Below are 14,969 nucleotides of genomic sequence, written 5' to 3'. Positions count from 1 at the left end.
CACTTTTTCCTTTGTAATAGCAATGGCACTCACTCCTGCTCCTTGACATTCACGGAGCTCTGGCACAGTGAAGACTGATGCAAAGAACTCATTAAGTTCATGTGCCATCTCTTTGTCCCTTATTACTACCTCACCAGCATCATTTTCCAGTGGTTCAATATCAACTCTCACCTCCCTTTTATTTTTTATATAACTGAAAAAACTTTTAGTATCCTGCTTTATATTATTAGCTCGTTTTCCCCCATATTTCATCTTTTTCCTTCTTATAGCTTTTGTAGTTACCTTTTGTTGGATTTTAAAAGCTTCCCAATCATCCAACTTCCCACTCACTTTTGCTATCTGATATGTCCTTTGTCAGCCATGGTTGCCTAGCCCTGCCATTTGAGAACTTCTTCTGTGGGACATATCTATCCTGTGCCTTGTGAACTATTCCAAAAGACTTCAGCCACCTCTGCTCTGCCGTCATCCCTGCCAGCATCCTCCTCCAATCCACCTGGGCAAGCTCCTCTCTTATGCCTTTTTAATTGCAATACTGACGTATGTGAGTTATGCTTCTCCCTCTCAAATTGCAGTGTGAATTCAATCATATTATGATCACTGCCTCCAAAGGGTTCCTTTACATTAAGCTGACTAATAATATCTGGGTTATTACATAACACCCAATCTAAAATAGCCTTGCCCCTAGTGGGCTCAAGCACAAGCTGCTGTAAAAAGCTACCTTGTAGGCATTGAACAAATTCCCTCTCTTGCCATCCGACACCAACCTGATTTTCCCAATCCCCTTGCACATTGAAGTCTCCCATTATAATTGTGACATTATCCTTATTACATGCCTTTTCCATTTTCGGTGCAATCTCAACCCCACATCTTGGCTACTATTTGGAGGCCTACATATGATTCCCATAATGGTGTTTTTACCCTTGCAGTTTCTTAACTCCACCAACAAAGAATCAACGTTCTCTGACCCTATCTCACCTCTTTCTAAAGATGTAATTTTATCTTGTACCAACAGAGCCACACCACCGCCTATGCCTTCCTGCCTATCCTTTCATTGCAAAGTATATCCTTTGATGTTAAACTCCCAAATATGGCCTTCTTTCAGCCACAACTCAGTGATGCCCACAATGTCATACCGACCAGTCTCTTAATTGCACCATGAGCTTGTCCACCTTATTCCGAATGCTACATGTATTTACATACAGCAGTTTCAGTTCTGTATTCTTTGTCCTTTTGAATTTTGCTTCTGTGATACAATTTAACTCTTTGCTCTGTCTGCATTTGTACCCAATCATTGGCTTGTCCTTCCTTACATTCATGTTACACCCATCATCTACTTGTAAACCCGCTGGCTGATCCTCAGCTCCGTCATACTGGTTCCCATCCCCTTGCCATATTAGTTTAATCCACACCCAACAGCTCTAGTAAACCTGCAAGAGTATTGATCCCCCTCGGATTCAACTGCAACCTCTCCCTTTTGTTTAGGTCACATCTATCCCAGAAGAGGTCCCAATGATCCAGAAATCTGAAACCCTGCTCCCTGTCCCGATTCTTCAGCCACTCATCTATCTGCCACCTCATTCTATTCTTATTTACACTGTCATGTGGTACAGGCAGCAATCCTGAGATTACTACCCTTGAGGTCCTGCTTCCCAGCTTCCTTCCTAACTCCCTGTATTCTGTTTCAAGGATCTCCTCCCTTTTTCTACGTATGTCGCTGGTACCAATATGTAACGTTGCTGGTGAGCAGCCAGGAGACATGGTTTCAAAGGTTTCAAGTGTACTTGTAATGTCAGAGAAATGTATACAATATACATCCTGAAATTCTTTTCCTTCGTAACCACCCATGAAAACAAAGCAGTCAGAATATACAGTTAGGGTAAGTCCCTTGTGGGCATGCCATGCTGGTGCTAGAAGTGTGGCAGCACTTCTGGGCTGCCCTCCGCACAATCATCACTAATTTGATTCTATGCAAAGGACGCATTTCACTGGTTGTTTCGATGTACATGTGACAAATAATGCTAATCTTTAATCTTTATTTGACCTACCTCTCCCCACCCCCCCACCCCCGCATCCCGAGTTCCTCCAGCAGATTGCTTGTTGTTCCAGGTTGCAGCATCTGTATTTCCCTTGTAATATACAAGCTGGGTTGTTATCAGTGTGAGGAACATAATTCTGGTTACAGATTGGGTTACAGTGCATCAACTTTTCATTCATCATCAGTCATTCTAATAGTGAACTTCTGGAGTAGGTATAGTCGGGGTGTCCCATACACAGCTTGGCCAGGGCTCTCTTCCATTGTCTTTAATGAATGGGAGTCCCTGAGGTTTATAATGAGCAGTGCAATCAATATTCCTCCTTTTTCAACTCCACACAGAGTTAGAGTTGTCTGCACAGAGTTGAGGCACCAAGCCCCAGAGACTGTTCATGAAAGGAATCTGTCCTGTTAGTAAATTGTCTGTTCTCACACACAGAATGACACAGATCTCATGGCGACCGGCACCCAGGTGCAGGGAGATGCTGGAAGTTTGCCTGATATCTCTCTGGTGAGTCTTGCACTTGTACCACATTGTCACCTGCCGCATAATTTCCTTTTCCGAACATGATTTGGTGTTTGCTTTTACAGCAACAGAAAACACATTTATTCATTTTTGCATTTTTGTTTCTGTCAGCTCGATGGAAATATGTATAAAAATAATTCAGCACCAACAGAGAATATTGAATGCTGTGAAATATTACCCCATTAGCAAATCACTCACTCAGCTTCAGAATGAACTTCTCTGTTTAATCACCTCTCTCTCCCTTCAGTATTTGGCTCCGTACTCTGTTTTCAAGTATAAAATTCTATAAAGATTCCACAAATTCGGAGAACAGTTCAGGCCCTTCGGCCCATGATGTGCTGACCTTTTAACCTGCCTTGAGATCAATCTAATCGTTCCCTCCCACTGAGGTTTGTATGCTTTTTGTTAGTATAGAATACAGGTGGTAGCTGTACACCAAGAGGTAAAGGGAAAGCAAGGACAGAGGTTAATCCTCATTCAGTATCGGCTCCCTCACACAGTACGGATTCAGCCCTTCAGAGTTTACCTTCATTCTTTGCCCTCGGTTTGTGGTGGTCCTGCACAGGTAACTGTACAGAGCAGGAGAGGGACAGTGAGTAGGCTCTGTGCCAAATGTTGTGAGAAGTTTGTAACAGCTCTTAAGAGATGAGATAAGGGGCTGCGTAATGCTACCACACGATGGGATTGTGGTTAAAGACCCATTGGTTCACTGTCTCTGCTGCCCTTTGGCCAATATGTCTTGTATCTCATTCAAAAACAAACATGTTGTTGCACTCTCAACAGATACAGCCAAGCTGTATGATTTAAAGTCACTTATAGCTGGTGTACAAATTCCAGCCTGCAACATTATTCACCACTGAGAACAAATAAACATAGAGACAGGGTCTGGATCCAAAACATACACATCGCAGTTCCTCCACAATTGCTGACTAGCCCGAAGAGTTCCTCCAGCCGATTAAATATAACTATGGTAAATTTATCCTTTTTATGCCAGTTTTATCAGTTGCAGGGTGATTCTACAGGTTGTTCTGCTCTGTGAGCAAGGCCAAATATAATCAGTCCATTTGCCCCACTGTGGTATTAGTTACTTTCTCCTATACAGAAGAGTAGCTTCACAATTCTGAATAAAGTCACATTTGTAACTCTGTTTGCTTTTTAGGACAATGTGCAGTTATTTACTGAGAATTCATCTGACTTGATATCTGCTCCACCAGAGTCTCCCAACCCTGCCTTTCCACAGACGATCAGGGACGCACCAAACTGGAGCTCCTCAGAGTCGTCGCATTCTGGCCTCTTCTTCGTAGCTCCTCGAAGCCCTTCATTAACCACTACAAATATTGACAGCGATGCCACAAGTGACCGTACATCCCTCACCTCATCCTCTGTCATTTCATTGGATGAGTCTATTTGTGTGACCCAACCTAAAGACGTGAAAACACCGAGCCCGGGGAATGATATGCTGCCACAACTTGCTCACGTCACCCAGCACCTCATTGGGCCCTTCCCCAGAGTCAGGTCTCCAGCCCAGCTGCCATCACTTTCAGGGTCTGCATCGCCACCTCCTATGTCTCGTCCCGGCTCAACAGACAAGTCAGAATCACAGTTAGCAGCAACCAATCAGCACTTTGTCATGGTGGAGGTGCATCAAGCCAACAGTGAACCTGATGTCAATGAAGTTCGAACGTTACCCCACTCCCGAGGTAGGCTCCAGTTTCACTCCCCTTCTGCTCTCCTTTTATCTGTCCTGGTTTTCAGCCCTTATTCTTCAAGATGTGATATTCCAGTTAAGCCATAGAACCTAGAAGTAGTTGAGGGGTTACAATTGCAACATTTAAGAGAAGTTTGGCTAGGTACATGGATGGGAGTGGTTTAGAGCGCTATGGTCCAGATGCAGTTTGATAGTCGAGCTAGAATAACAGTTCAATGTGGACTATCATCGACACAAAGATTCTGCAGATGCTGGAAATCCAGAGTAACACACCCAAAATGCTAGAGTCTTATCCTGAACGCTGAGTTTCTCTAGCATTTTGTGTGTTACTCCACATGGACAGATGAGCTGAAGGGCCCTTTTCTGTGCTATTCTAGTTAATGTACAGCTGCAGAGGAAGGGCTCACTGCGGGTACATTTGCTGCTTTTGAGGAACTCTGATAAGTACATGGGGGAGGGGCTTGGAGGGTGATGGGGTGAATGTGGGCTATCAGGGGTATGCTGTAGTTGGGCTGAAGGGCCTGTTTCCATGCTGTATGATTCTGTTGTCCGAGATTCTCAGTACAAGAATCACTGCATTGCAAAGCGTGGGGGGTGGGGCAGCTGTTTTTGAAGGTAGCCGCTGGTACTCGGCCTTTTAGAGTTCATTTCCGTTACTGACAGCCTTTGCCCCTGTTCCCAGCAGCCGCAGCCTTGTGCCAGTTATCTGACACTGGACAGACCCTCAGCGAGGACAGTGGGGTCGATGTTGCTGAAGTGACAGGCAATGGTAAAGACGCAAGTCTGGTTGCTGCAAGCAGCAAAGTCACCAGTGACCTGGCGAGGAACAGGAGCGACGCAGAGGGCCTCTCCAAACCAGTAAGTAAGGGCCGATACTGCTCTGTGCCTTCCTGGGAAAAGCATGACATTAGTTTAACGAGAGTACAGAAGAGCTTCACCAAGATGCTGCCTGGATTAGAGGGCATGTGCTGTAATGAAAGATTGGACAAACTTGGGTTATCTTCTCTGGAGCTCCGGAGGGTGAGAGAACATCTGATAGAGGTTTATAAGATTATGAGAGACATAGATAGAGCAGACAGGCAATGTCATTTTCCTACGGTTGAAATCTTTAATACCAAAGGGAATCTATTTGAAGTGAAAAGGGGTAAGTACAAAGGAGGGGGGTAGAAGGGTGGTTGGCAAGTTTGCAGACGACACAAAGGTTGGTGGTGTTGTAGATAGTGTAGAGGATTGTCGAAGATTGCAGAAAGACATTGGTAGGATGCAGAAGTGGGCTGAGAAGTGGCTGATGGAGTTCAACCCAGAGAACTGTGAGGTGGTACACTTTGGAAGGACAAACTCCAAGGCAGAGTACAAAGTAAATGGCAGGATACTTGGTAGTGTGGAGGAGCAGAGGGATCTGGGGGTACATGTCCACAGATCCCTGAAAGTTGCCTCACAGGTAGATAGGGTAGTTAAGAGAGCTTATGGGGTGTTAGCTTTCATAAGTCGAGGGATAGAGTTTAAGAGTCGCGATGTGATGATGCAGCTCTATAAAACTCTGGTTAGGCCACACTTGGAGTACTGTATCCAGTTCTGGTCGCCTCACTATAGGAAGGATGTGGAAGCATTGGAAAGGGTACAGAGGAGATTTACCAGAATGCTGCCTGGTTTAGAGAGTATGCATTATGATCAGAGATTAAGGGAGCTAGGGCTTTACTCTTTGGAGAGAAGGAGGATGAGAGGAGACATGATAGAGCTGTACAAGATAATAAGAGGAATAGATAGAGTGGATAGCCAGTGCCTCTTCCCCAGGGCACCACGGCTCGATACAAGAGGACATGGCTTTAAGGTAAGGGGTGGGAAGTTCAAGGGGGATATTAGAGGAAGGTTTTTTACTCAGAGAGTGGTTGGTACGTGGAATGCACTGCCTGAGTCAGTGGTGGAGGCAGATACACAAGTGAAGTTTAAGAGACTACTAGACAGGTATATGGAGGAATTTAAGGTGGGGACTTATATGGGAGGCAGGGTTTGAGGGTCGGCACAACATTGTGGGCCGAAGGGCCTGTACTGTGCTGTACTATTCTATGTTCTATGAGATGTGAGGGACAAATGTTTTTACACACAGAATGGTGGGTGTCTGGAATGCTCTGCCTGGGGTGGTGGTAGAGGCAGATACTCCAGAGATTATTAGATAGGCACATGAATGAGAAAAATGGAAGGATACGGTTATTGTGTAGGCAGAGGGAATTAGTTTAGTTGGTTATTTGATTAAGTTTGGCACAACACTGTGGGCCGAAGGGCCTTTCCCTGTGTTGTACTGGTCTGTGTTCTCTACGTGGAGATGTTGTGTATCTCTCACTGGAGCTGTCTCTCCAACTGACTGACCTGTTACCACAAGTGCTGGACATAGGAATCAGAACCCATGGCAGAGAAGGGAAGGACATTTATAAGAAGTGTTTTCAGAAATACTGGTCTGTCCCCAGTGGTAACAGGCAGATGACCAGGAGTTGTGATCAGTGCCTGAACTAACTGTTAGATTTGTTCCTCCTGCAGCCTGGCCTCCTAGAGCCAACCTCGGTCCTAGTGAGGGTCCCCAAGAGTGCACCCACCCTGGGCATTGCCATTGAAGGAGGGGCAAACACACGGCAGCCTCTGCCCCGCATTGTTACCATTCAGGTGGGTACTCTTTGCCATATCATTACCAATCAGGTAGGTACTATTCATAATAAGACTGTAAGGTATAGGAGCAGAATTAGGCCATTTGCCCAATCTAGTCTGCTCTGCCATTTCATCATGGCTGATCCATTATTCCTCTCAGCCCCTATCTCCTGCCGTGTCCCCATATCCCTTCATGCCTTGACCAATCAAGAACCTATCAACCTCTGTCTTAAATATTCATAAAGACTTGGCTGCCATAGCTGCCTGTGGCAAAGAATTCCACGGATTCACCACTCACTGGCTAAAGAAATTCCTCCTCATCTCCATTCTAAAAGGGTGCCCCTCTATTCTGAGGCTGTGCCCTCTGGTCTTAGACTCTTCCTCCATAGGGAACATCCTCTCCACATCCACTCTATCAAGGTCTTTCAAGCATTTGATAGATTTCAATGAGGTCACCCCTCATTCTTCTGAATTCTAGTGAATTTCCAGTTTAAGTTGGCACTAGTGAAACTCAGCGACTGCTTGTTGGTGGCAAATAAAACAAAGAAAACAACTAAATACTTCATTAATTACACTTGTTCCACCAAACGATCACTGCAAACAATAAACTGCAAATAAAGCTTTCCTTTCGGAGTTGAGCTTTTGAACCACCTGTACAACCTGGTATTTTTGAAGTGTGGAAGGTGCAGGACAGCTGTGGTGTGGTGTGTACGGGCTGAATAAAGGCAGATTGAGTCCGGGCCGGAGAGTGGGGCATGAGCCAATGTTTGACCATTCCTGGAACAAACTTGGAGGCAATTTGATTTGGCAGAACTGAGGCAAGGCGAGCAGAGACAATGCAGAGTCAAGGGGGGGGGGCCCGGACCCAGGCCTGTGAGTGAGGAATGACCCGAGGTTTGATACATTTAATTGCCAAGCTGAATTGGAAAAGTTGGGTATGGACTAAACTGAGGTGATGAGGCATCAGCTTGAGAGTGTATCGAAGCAGCAGGGTCCAAGTCCAGGAGCAAGGTCAAGACAATTTAAGTGTTGGGCCAGATAGAAAAGGACAGGGGGTTGGAGCCAGAGGCGAGGCACGGGCCGGTTCAAGTTGCTGCTCTGCGAGATTTACTCCTCCCCCCACTGACCTTCAACTCGTGAAACAGCAAGGTTGTGAGGAGGATGTTATGAGAATGCAAGGTGACTTGGACAGGCTGGGTGAGTGGGCGGATGCATGGCAGATGCAGTTTAATGTGGATAAATGTGAGGTTATCCACTTTGGTGGTAAGAACAGGAAGGCAGATTATTATCTAAATGGAGTCAAGTTAGCAAACGGGGAAGCACAACAAGATCTAGGTGTTCTTGTACATCAGTCACTGAAAGCAAACATGCAGGTACAGCAGGCAGTGAAGAAAGCTAATGACATGTTGGCCTTCATAACAAGGGGTATTGTGTATAAGAGCAAAGGGGTCCTTCTGCAGCTGTACAGGGCCCTGGTGAGACCATACCTGGAGTATTGTGTGCATTTTGGTCTCCAAATTTGAGGAAGGGCATTCTTGCTATTGAGGGAGTGCAGCGTAGGTTCACAAGGTTAATTCCTGGGATGGCGGGACTGTCATATGTCGAAAGATTGGAGCGACTGGGCTTGTATACACTGGAATTTAGAAGGATGAGAGAGGATCTTATTGAAACATATAAGATTATTAAGGGATTGGACACGCTGGAGGCAGGAAGCATGTTCCCGCTGATGGGTGAGTCCAGAACCAGAGGCCACAGTTTAAGAATAAGGGGTAGGCCATTTAGAACGGAGCTGAGGAAAAACTTTTTCACCCAGAGAGTGGTGGATATGTGGAATGCTCTGCCCCAGAAGGCAGTGGAGGCCAAGTCTCTGAATGCTTTCAAGAAAGAGATGGATAGAGCTCTTAAAGATAGCGGAATCAAAGGTTATGGGGATAAGGCAGGAACTGGATACTGATTATGGATGATCAGCCATGATCACAGTGAATGGCGGAGCTGGCTTGAAGGGCCAAATGGCCTACTCCTGCACCTATTGTCTATTGTCTGTTGTTTACTCATCTCTGCAGCGAACTGTGGCTGTGGCCTGCAACTATCACAGTATGAACTCACTTTTGTGAACTTCAATTCTGAATACTATTTCCTTACTTTTATTGTTTGCATGGCTTTTTTTCCCCTTTTTTTTCTCTGCATGTTGGGAGTTTGACAGTCTTCTTTTATTTCAATGGGTTCTATTGGGTTTCTTTGTTTTGTAGCTGCCTGTAAGAAAACAAATCTCAAGGTTGTATAAAGTATACATCCTTTGATAATAAATGTACTTTGACTTGAATACAAACCCAGAGCCATCAAACACTCTCCATATGACAAGCCATTCAATCCAGAAATCATCTTCGTGAACTTCCTTTGAACCCTCCCCAATGTCAACATATCCTTTCTTGAATAAGGGATCCTAAATTGGTCACAATACTCCATGAGGCCTCACCAGTGCTTTATAAAGTCTCAACATTACGTTCTTGCATTTATATTGTTTCCAATTGAAATGAATGTGAAAATTGCAATTAAGACTATAAGATATAATACAGAAGTAGGCCATTCGGCCCATCAAGTCTGCTATGCCATTCAAACATGGGCTGATCCAATTCTTCCAGTCATCCCCACTCCCCTGCTTTCACCTCATACCCTTTGATGCCCTGGCTAATCAAGAACCTATCTATCTCTACCTTAAATACACCCAATGACTTGGCCTCTACAGCCTGTCATGGCACCAAATTCCACAGATTTACCACCTTCTGACTAAGGCAATTTCTCTGCACCTCTGTTCTAAATGGACGTCTTTCAATCCTGAAATTGTGCCCTCTTGTCTTAGACTCGCCTACCATGTGAAATAACTTTGCTATATCTAATCTATTCAGGCCTTTTAACATTCAGAATGTTCAGAACCATAAAACCATAGAACATTACAGCACAGAAATAGGGCTTTTGGCCCTTCTTGGCTGTGCCGAACGATTTTTCTGCCTAGTCCCGCTGACCTGCACCTGGATCATATCCTTCCATACGCCTCTCATCCATGTAACTGTCCAAGTTTTTCTTAAATGTTAAAAGTGAGCCTGCATTTACCACCTCGTCTGGCAGCTAATTCCATACTCCCACCACTCCCTGTTTGAAGAAGCCCCCTCTAATGTTCCCTTTAAACTTTTCCCCCCTCACCCTTAACCCATGTCCTCTGGTTCTTTTCTCCCCTAGCCTCAGTGGAAAAAGCCTGCTTGCATTCACTCTATCTATACCCATCATAATTTTATATACCTCTATCAAATCTCCCCAAATTCTTCTACGCTCCAGGGAATAAAGTCCTAACCTATTCAACCTTTCTCTGTAACTCAGTTTCTCAAGTCCCGGAAACATCCTTGTAAACCTTCTCCGCACTCTTTCAACCTTATTAATATCCTTCCTGTAATTTTGTGACCAAATCTGCACACAATACTCCAAATTCGGCCTCACCAATGCCTTATACAACCTCACCATAACATTCCAACTCTTATACTCAGTACTTTGATTTATAAAGGCCAATGTACCAAAAGCTCTCTTTACGACCCTATCTACCTGTGACGCTACTTTTAGGGAATTTTGTATCTGTATTCCCAGATCCCTCTGTTCTACTGCACTCCTCAGTGTCCTACCATTTACCTTGTGTGTTCTACCTTGGTTTGTCCTTCCAAAGTGCAATACCTCACACTTGTCTGTATTAAACTCCATCTGCCATTTTTCAGCCCATTTTTCCAGCTGGTCTAAAGCCCTCTGCGAGCTTTGAAAACCTCCCTCACTGTCCACTACACCTCCAATCTTTGTATTCATCAGCAAATTTGCTGATCCAATTTACCACATTATCATCCAGATCATTGATATAGATGACAAATAACAATGGACCCAGCACTGATCGCTGTGGCACACCACTAGTCATAGGCCTCCACCCTGAGAAGCAATTCTCTACTACCTTTCTTTCTTTATTAATCTTTTCATTGATTTAAAAGGAGCATAAATACAATCAAGATGAGAATTATCTCAAATATATATATCAGTAACAATATAAACCAAGATTAAGATAGACATTGTCAAAATCATAGATATTGTTAAACTAGTCTAAAATATATAAGCAAAAATGAAAATAGCAATTCTCCTCTTATCAGTTTATGAAGAGAAAAGAAAAAATATTGAGTTTTAAGTGAAGAGAAAAAAAAAACCACAACACTATATACAAACTTTGTATAAAAAAACAAAAAAAAGGGACTGGGCAGTCCATTTTGAGGATACGACCAAAAAAAAAGAAAGAAAGACTTTCTGATCATATCTAAAACTTCAAAAAAAAGATTGAAAGAGTAATAAATCAAATTAAATGAAAATATTGGATAAAAGGTCGCCAGATTTGCTCAATTTTAAACAATGTATCAAATATCCGACTTCTTATTTTCTCTAAACTTAAACAGGACATGATGGAGGAGAGCCAATAAAAGACCGTAGGTGGATTAGAATCCTTCCACTTCAATAAAATGGCTCTCCTAGCTAGTAAGGTCGAAAAGGCTATCATACGTTGAGCGGAAACAGGAACGTTTCCTGCTTCCAATGGGATAATCCCAAAAATTGCCATAAGCAAGTGGGATTGTAGATCGAGATCCAAAACTTTTGATAGTATTTTAAAAACATCTCTCCAAAAGTTATCTAGCTTTATACAAGACCAATACATATGAGTTAAAGTGGCCAACTCAGTATTACATCTGTCACAAATAGGATTAATATTGGAGAAAATACGCGCTAGTTTATCCTTTGACATTTGAGCCCGATGCACTGCCTTGAACTGTATCAAGGAATGACGGGCACAAATAGATGAGTTGGTTAACCAAGTGAAAATTTTATTCCAACAATCCTCCACTACCACTCTCTGGCTTCTTCCATTGAGCCAATGTCTAATCCAATTTACCACCTCTCAATGTATACTTGGCGACTGACTCTTCCTAACTAACCTCCCATGCGGGACCTTGTCAAAGGCCTTACTGAAGTCCATGTAGACAATATCCACTGCCTTCCCTTCATCCACTTTCCTGGTAACCTCCTCGAAAAACTCCAATAGATTTGTTAAACATGACCTACCACGCACAAAGCCATGTTGACTCTCCCTAATAAGTCCCTGTCTGTCCAAATACTTGTAGATCCTATCTTTTAGTACTCCTTCCAATAATTTACCTACTACCGACGTCAAATTTACTGGCCTATAATTTTCCAGATTACTTTTAGAGCCTTTTTTAAACAATGGAGCAACATGAGCTATCCTCCAGTCCTCCGGCACCTCACCCGTAGATACCGACATTTTAAATATATCTGCCAGGGCCCCTGCAATTTCAACACTAGTCTCCTTCGAGGTCCAAGAAAATTCCCTGTCAGGTCCTGGGGATTTATCTACTCTGATTTGCCTCAAGATAGCAAGCACCTCGTCCTCTTCAATCTGGTTCCATGACCTCACTACTTGTTTGCCTATTTCCATTGACTCCATGCCAGTTTCCTTAGTAAATACAGACGCAAAAAAAACCCATTTAAGATCTCCCCTATTTCTTTTGGTTCTATACATAGCCAACCACTCTGATGCTCAAGAGGACCAATTTTATCCCTTACTATCCTTTTGCTCTTAATATACCTGTAGAAGCTCTTTGGATTATCCGTCACCTTGACTGCCAAAGCAACCTCATGTCTTCTTTTTGCCCTCCTGATTTATTTCTTAAGTATTTTTTTTTGCACTTTTTATACTCCTCAACACCTTTTTTGCTCCCTGTTTCCTATACATGTCATACATCTCTCTCTTCTTCTTTATCAGAGTTCCAATATCCCTTGAGAACCAAGATTCCTTATTCTTATTCACTTTACCTTTAATCCTGACAGGAACATACAAACTTTACACTCTCAAAATTTCTCCTTTGAAGGCTTCCCACTTACCAATCACATCCTTGCCAGAGAACAACCGCTATGAGATCCCCCCTCATTTTCCTGAACTCCAGGGAATACAGCCCAAGAGCTGCCAGACAATCTTCATATGGTAACCCTTTCATTCCTGAAGTCATTCTCATGAATCTTCTCTGAACCCTCTCCAATATCAGTATATCCTTTCTAAAATAAGGAGTCCATCATCCAAGTCATTGACATATAACATAAAAAGGAAGCGGTGCCAACACAGAGCCCTGTGGAACACCACTAGTCACTGGCAGCCAACTAGAAAAGGCTCCCTTTATCCCCACTCTTTGCCTCTTGCCAATTAGCCACTGCTTTATCCATGCTAGAATCTTTCCTACTATTCCACGAGCTCTTAACTTGTTAAGCAGCCTCATGTATGGCACCTTGTCAAAGGCCTTCTGAAAATCTAAGTGCACAACATCAACCAATTCTCCTTCGAATATCCTGCTTGTTATTTATTCAAAGAAATCCAACAGATTTGTCAGGCAAGATTTTCCCTTGAGGAAACCATGCTCTCCTTGGCCTGTTTTATCGTGCTCCTCCAAGTACCCCGAAACCACATCCTTAACAATCATTTCCAACATCATGCCAAGCACTGAGGTCAGACTAACTGGCCTATAATTTCCTTTCTTCTGCCTCCCTTCCTTCTTGAAGAGTGGAGTGACATTTGCAATTTTCCGGTCTTCTGGAACTATTCCAGAATCTACTGATTCTTGAAAGATCATTACTAATATCCCCACAATCTCTTCAGCTACCTCTTTCATAACCCTAGAGTGTACACCATCTGGTCTTGGTGATTTATCTACCTTCAGACCTTTCAGTTTCCCAAGAACCTTTTCCCTACCATACTGCTAGTGTCTTCCACAGTGAAGAATGACGCAAAATATTTATTCAGTTCATTCGCCATTTTCTTGTCCCCCATTACTACCTCTCCAGAATCGTTTTCCAGTAGTCTGATATCCATTCTTGCCTCTCTTTTACACTTTATGTATCTGAAGAAACTTTTAGTATCCGTTTGATATTATTGGCTAGCTTACATTTATATTCCATCATTACCTTAATGACTTTTTCATTGCCTTCTCTTGGTGTTTAAAAGCTTGCCAATCCTCTAACTTCCCACTGATTTTTGCTGTATTATATGCCCTCTCTGTGGCTTTTATGTTGGCTTTGACTTCCCTTGTTAGTCTTGGTTGTGTCATTTTGCCTTTCGAATGCTTCTTCCTTTCTGGATGTATATATCCTGTGCCTTCTGAATTGCTTCCAGAAATCTCAGCCATTGCTGCTCTGCTGTCGTCCCTGCTGGTGTGTTTTTCCAATCAATTCTGGCCAACTCCTCTCTCCATGCCTCTGTAATTTCCTTTACTCCACTATAATACTGTTGCTTTAGCTTCTCCTTCTCAAACTTCAGGGTGAATTTGATCATATTATGATCACTTTCCCTAAGGGCTCTTTTACCTTAAGCTCTCTAATCAATTCCAGTTCATTGCACAACACCCAGCACCTAATGCCCTTTTAACATGCCTTTTCTATTTCATGTTGTCATTTATAGACCACATCCTTACTACTGTTTGGGGGTCTGTATATAACTCTCATCAGTGTCTTTTTACCCTTGAGGTCCTTTAGCTCTACCCACAACGATTCAACATTTTCCAACCCAATGTCACCTCTTTCTAAAGATTTCATTTCATTTTTTACCAACAGAGCCACACTACTCCCTCTGCTTACCTGCCTGTCCTTTTGATACAATGTGTATCCTTGGACATTAAGCTCCCAGCTATAATTTTCTTTCAGCCTCGATTCAGTGATGCCTACAACATCATACATGGCAAACTGTAACTGTGCTTCAAGTTCATCTACCTTATTCTGTATATTGCGCACATTCAAATATAACACCTTCAGTCCTTTTTGATTTTGTCTGCCTTTTACATTGCAACTCTTCCTGTTGACTGTTATTTTGCCCTATCATCAGCTTCTCTTTGCTAGGAGTCTCAGTACACATTGCCTCTGTTTGTAATCCAACTACCTCATCCTCGGCACTATCACTCTGGTTCCCATCCCCCTGACAAACATCTCTA

General features: G+C 43.2%; 1 protein-coding gene across 4 annotated transcripts in view; it reads left to right on the top strand.

Annotated features, from left to right (window-relative positions):
• LOC134359726 (whirlin-like) overlaps positions 1-14,969 on the top strand; it is a 261,112-nt gene that overhangs the window by 236,810 nt on the left and 9,333 nt on the right. For 3 of the 4 annotated variants that reach the window (XM_063073258.1, XM_063073257.1, XM_063073255.1), the window contains 4 exons: positions 2,472-2,543; positions 3,718-4,258; positions 4,949-5,124; positions 6,802-6,924. In XM_063073258.1, coding sequence (XP_062929328.1) covers positions 2,472-2,543; positions 3,718-4,258; positions 4,949-5,124; positions 6,802-6,924 — 912 coding nt within the window. The remainder of the gene's footprint in view (positions 1-2,471; positions 2,544-3,717; positions 4,259-4,948; positions 5,125-6,801; positions 6,925-14,969) is intronic. The other variant, XM_063073256.1, reaches the window with a different exon arrangement.

This window comes from Mobula hypostoma, chromosome 21 (assembly GCF_963921235.1).
Source record: "Mobula hypostoma chromosome 21, sMobHyp1.1, whole genome shotgun sequence".
Taxonomy (NCBI): Eukaryota; Metazoa; Chordata; class Chondrichthyes; order Myliobatiformes; family Myliobatidae; genus Mobula; species Mobula hypostoma.
This window is presented reverse-complemented; position numbering and strand designations above follow the sequence as displayed.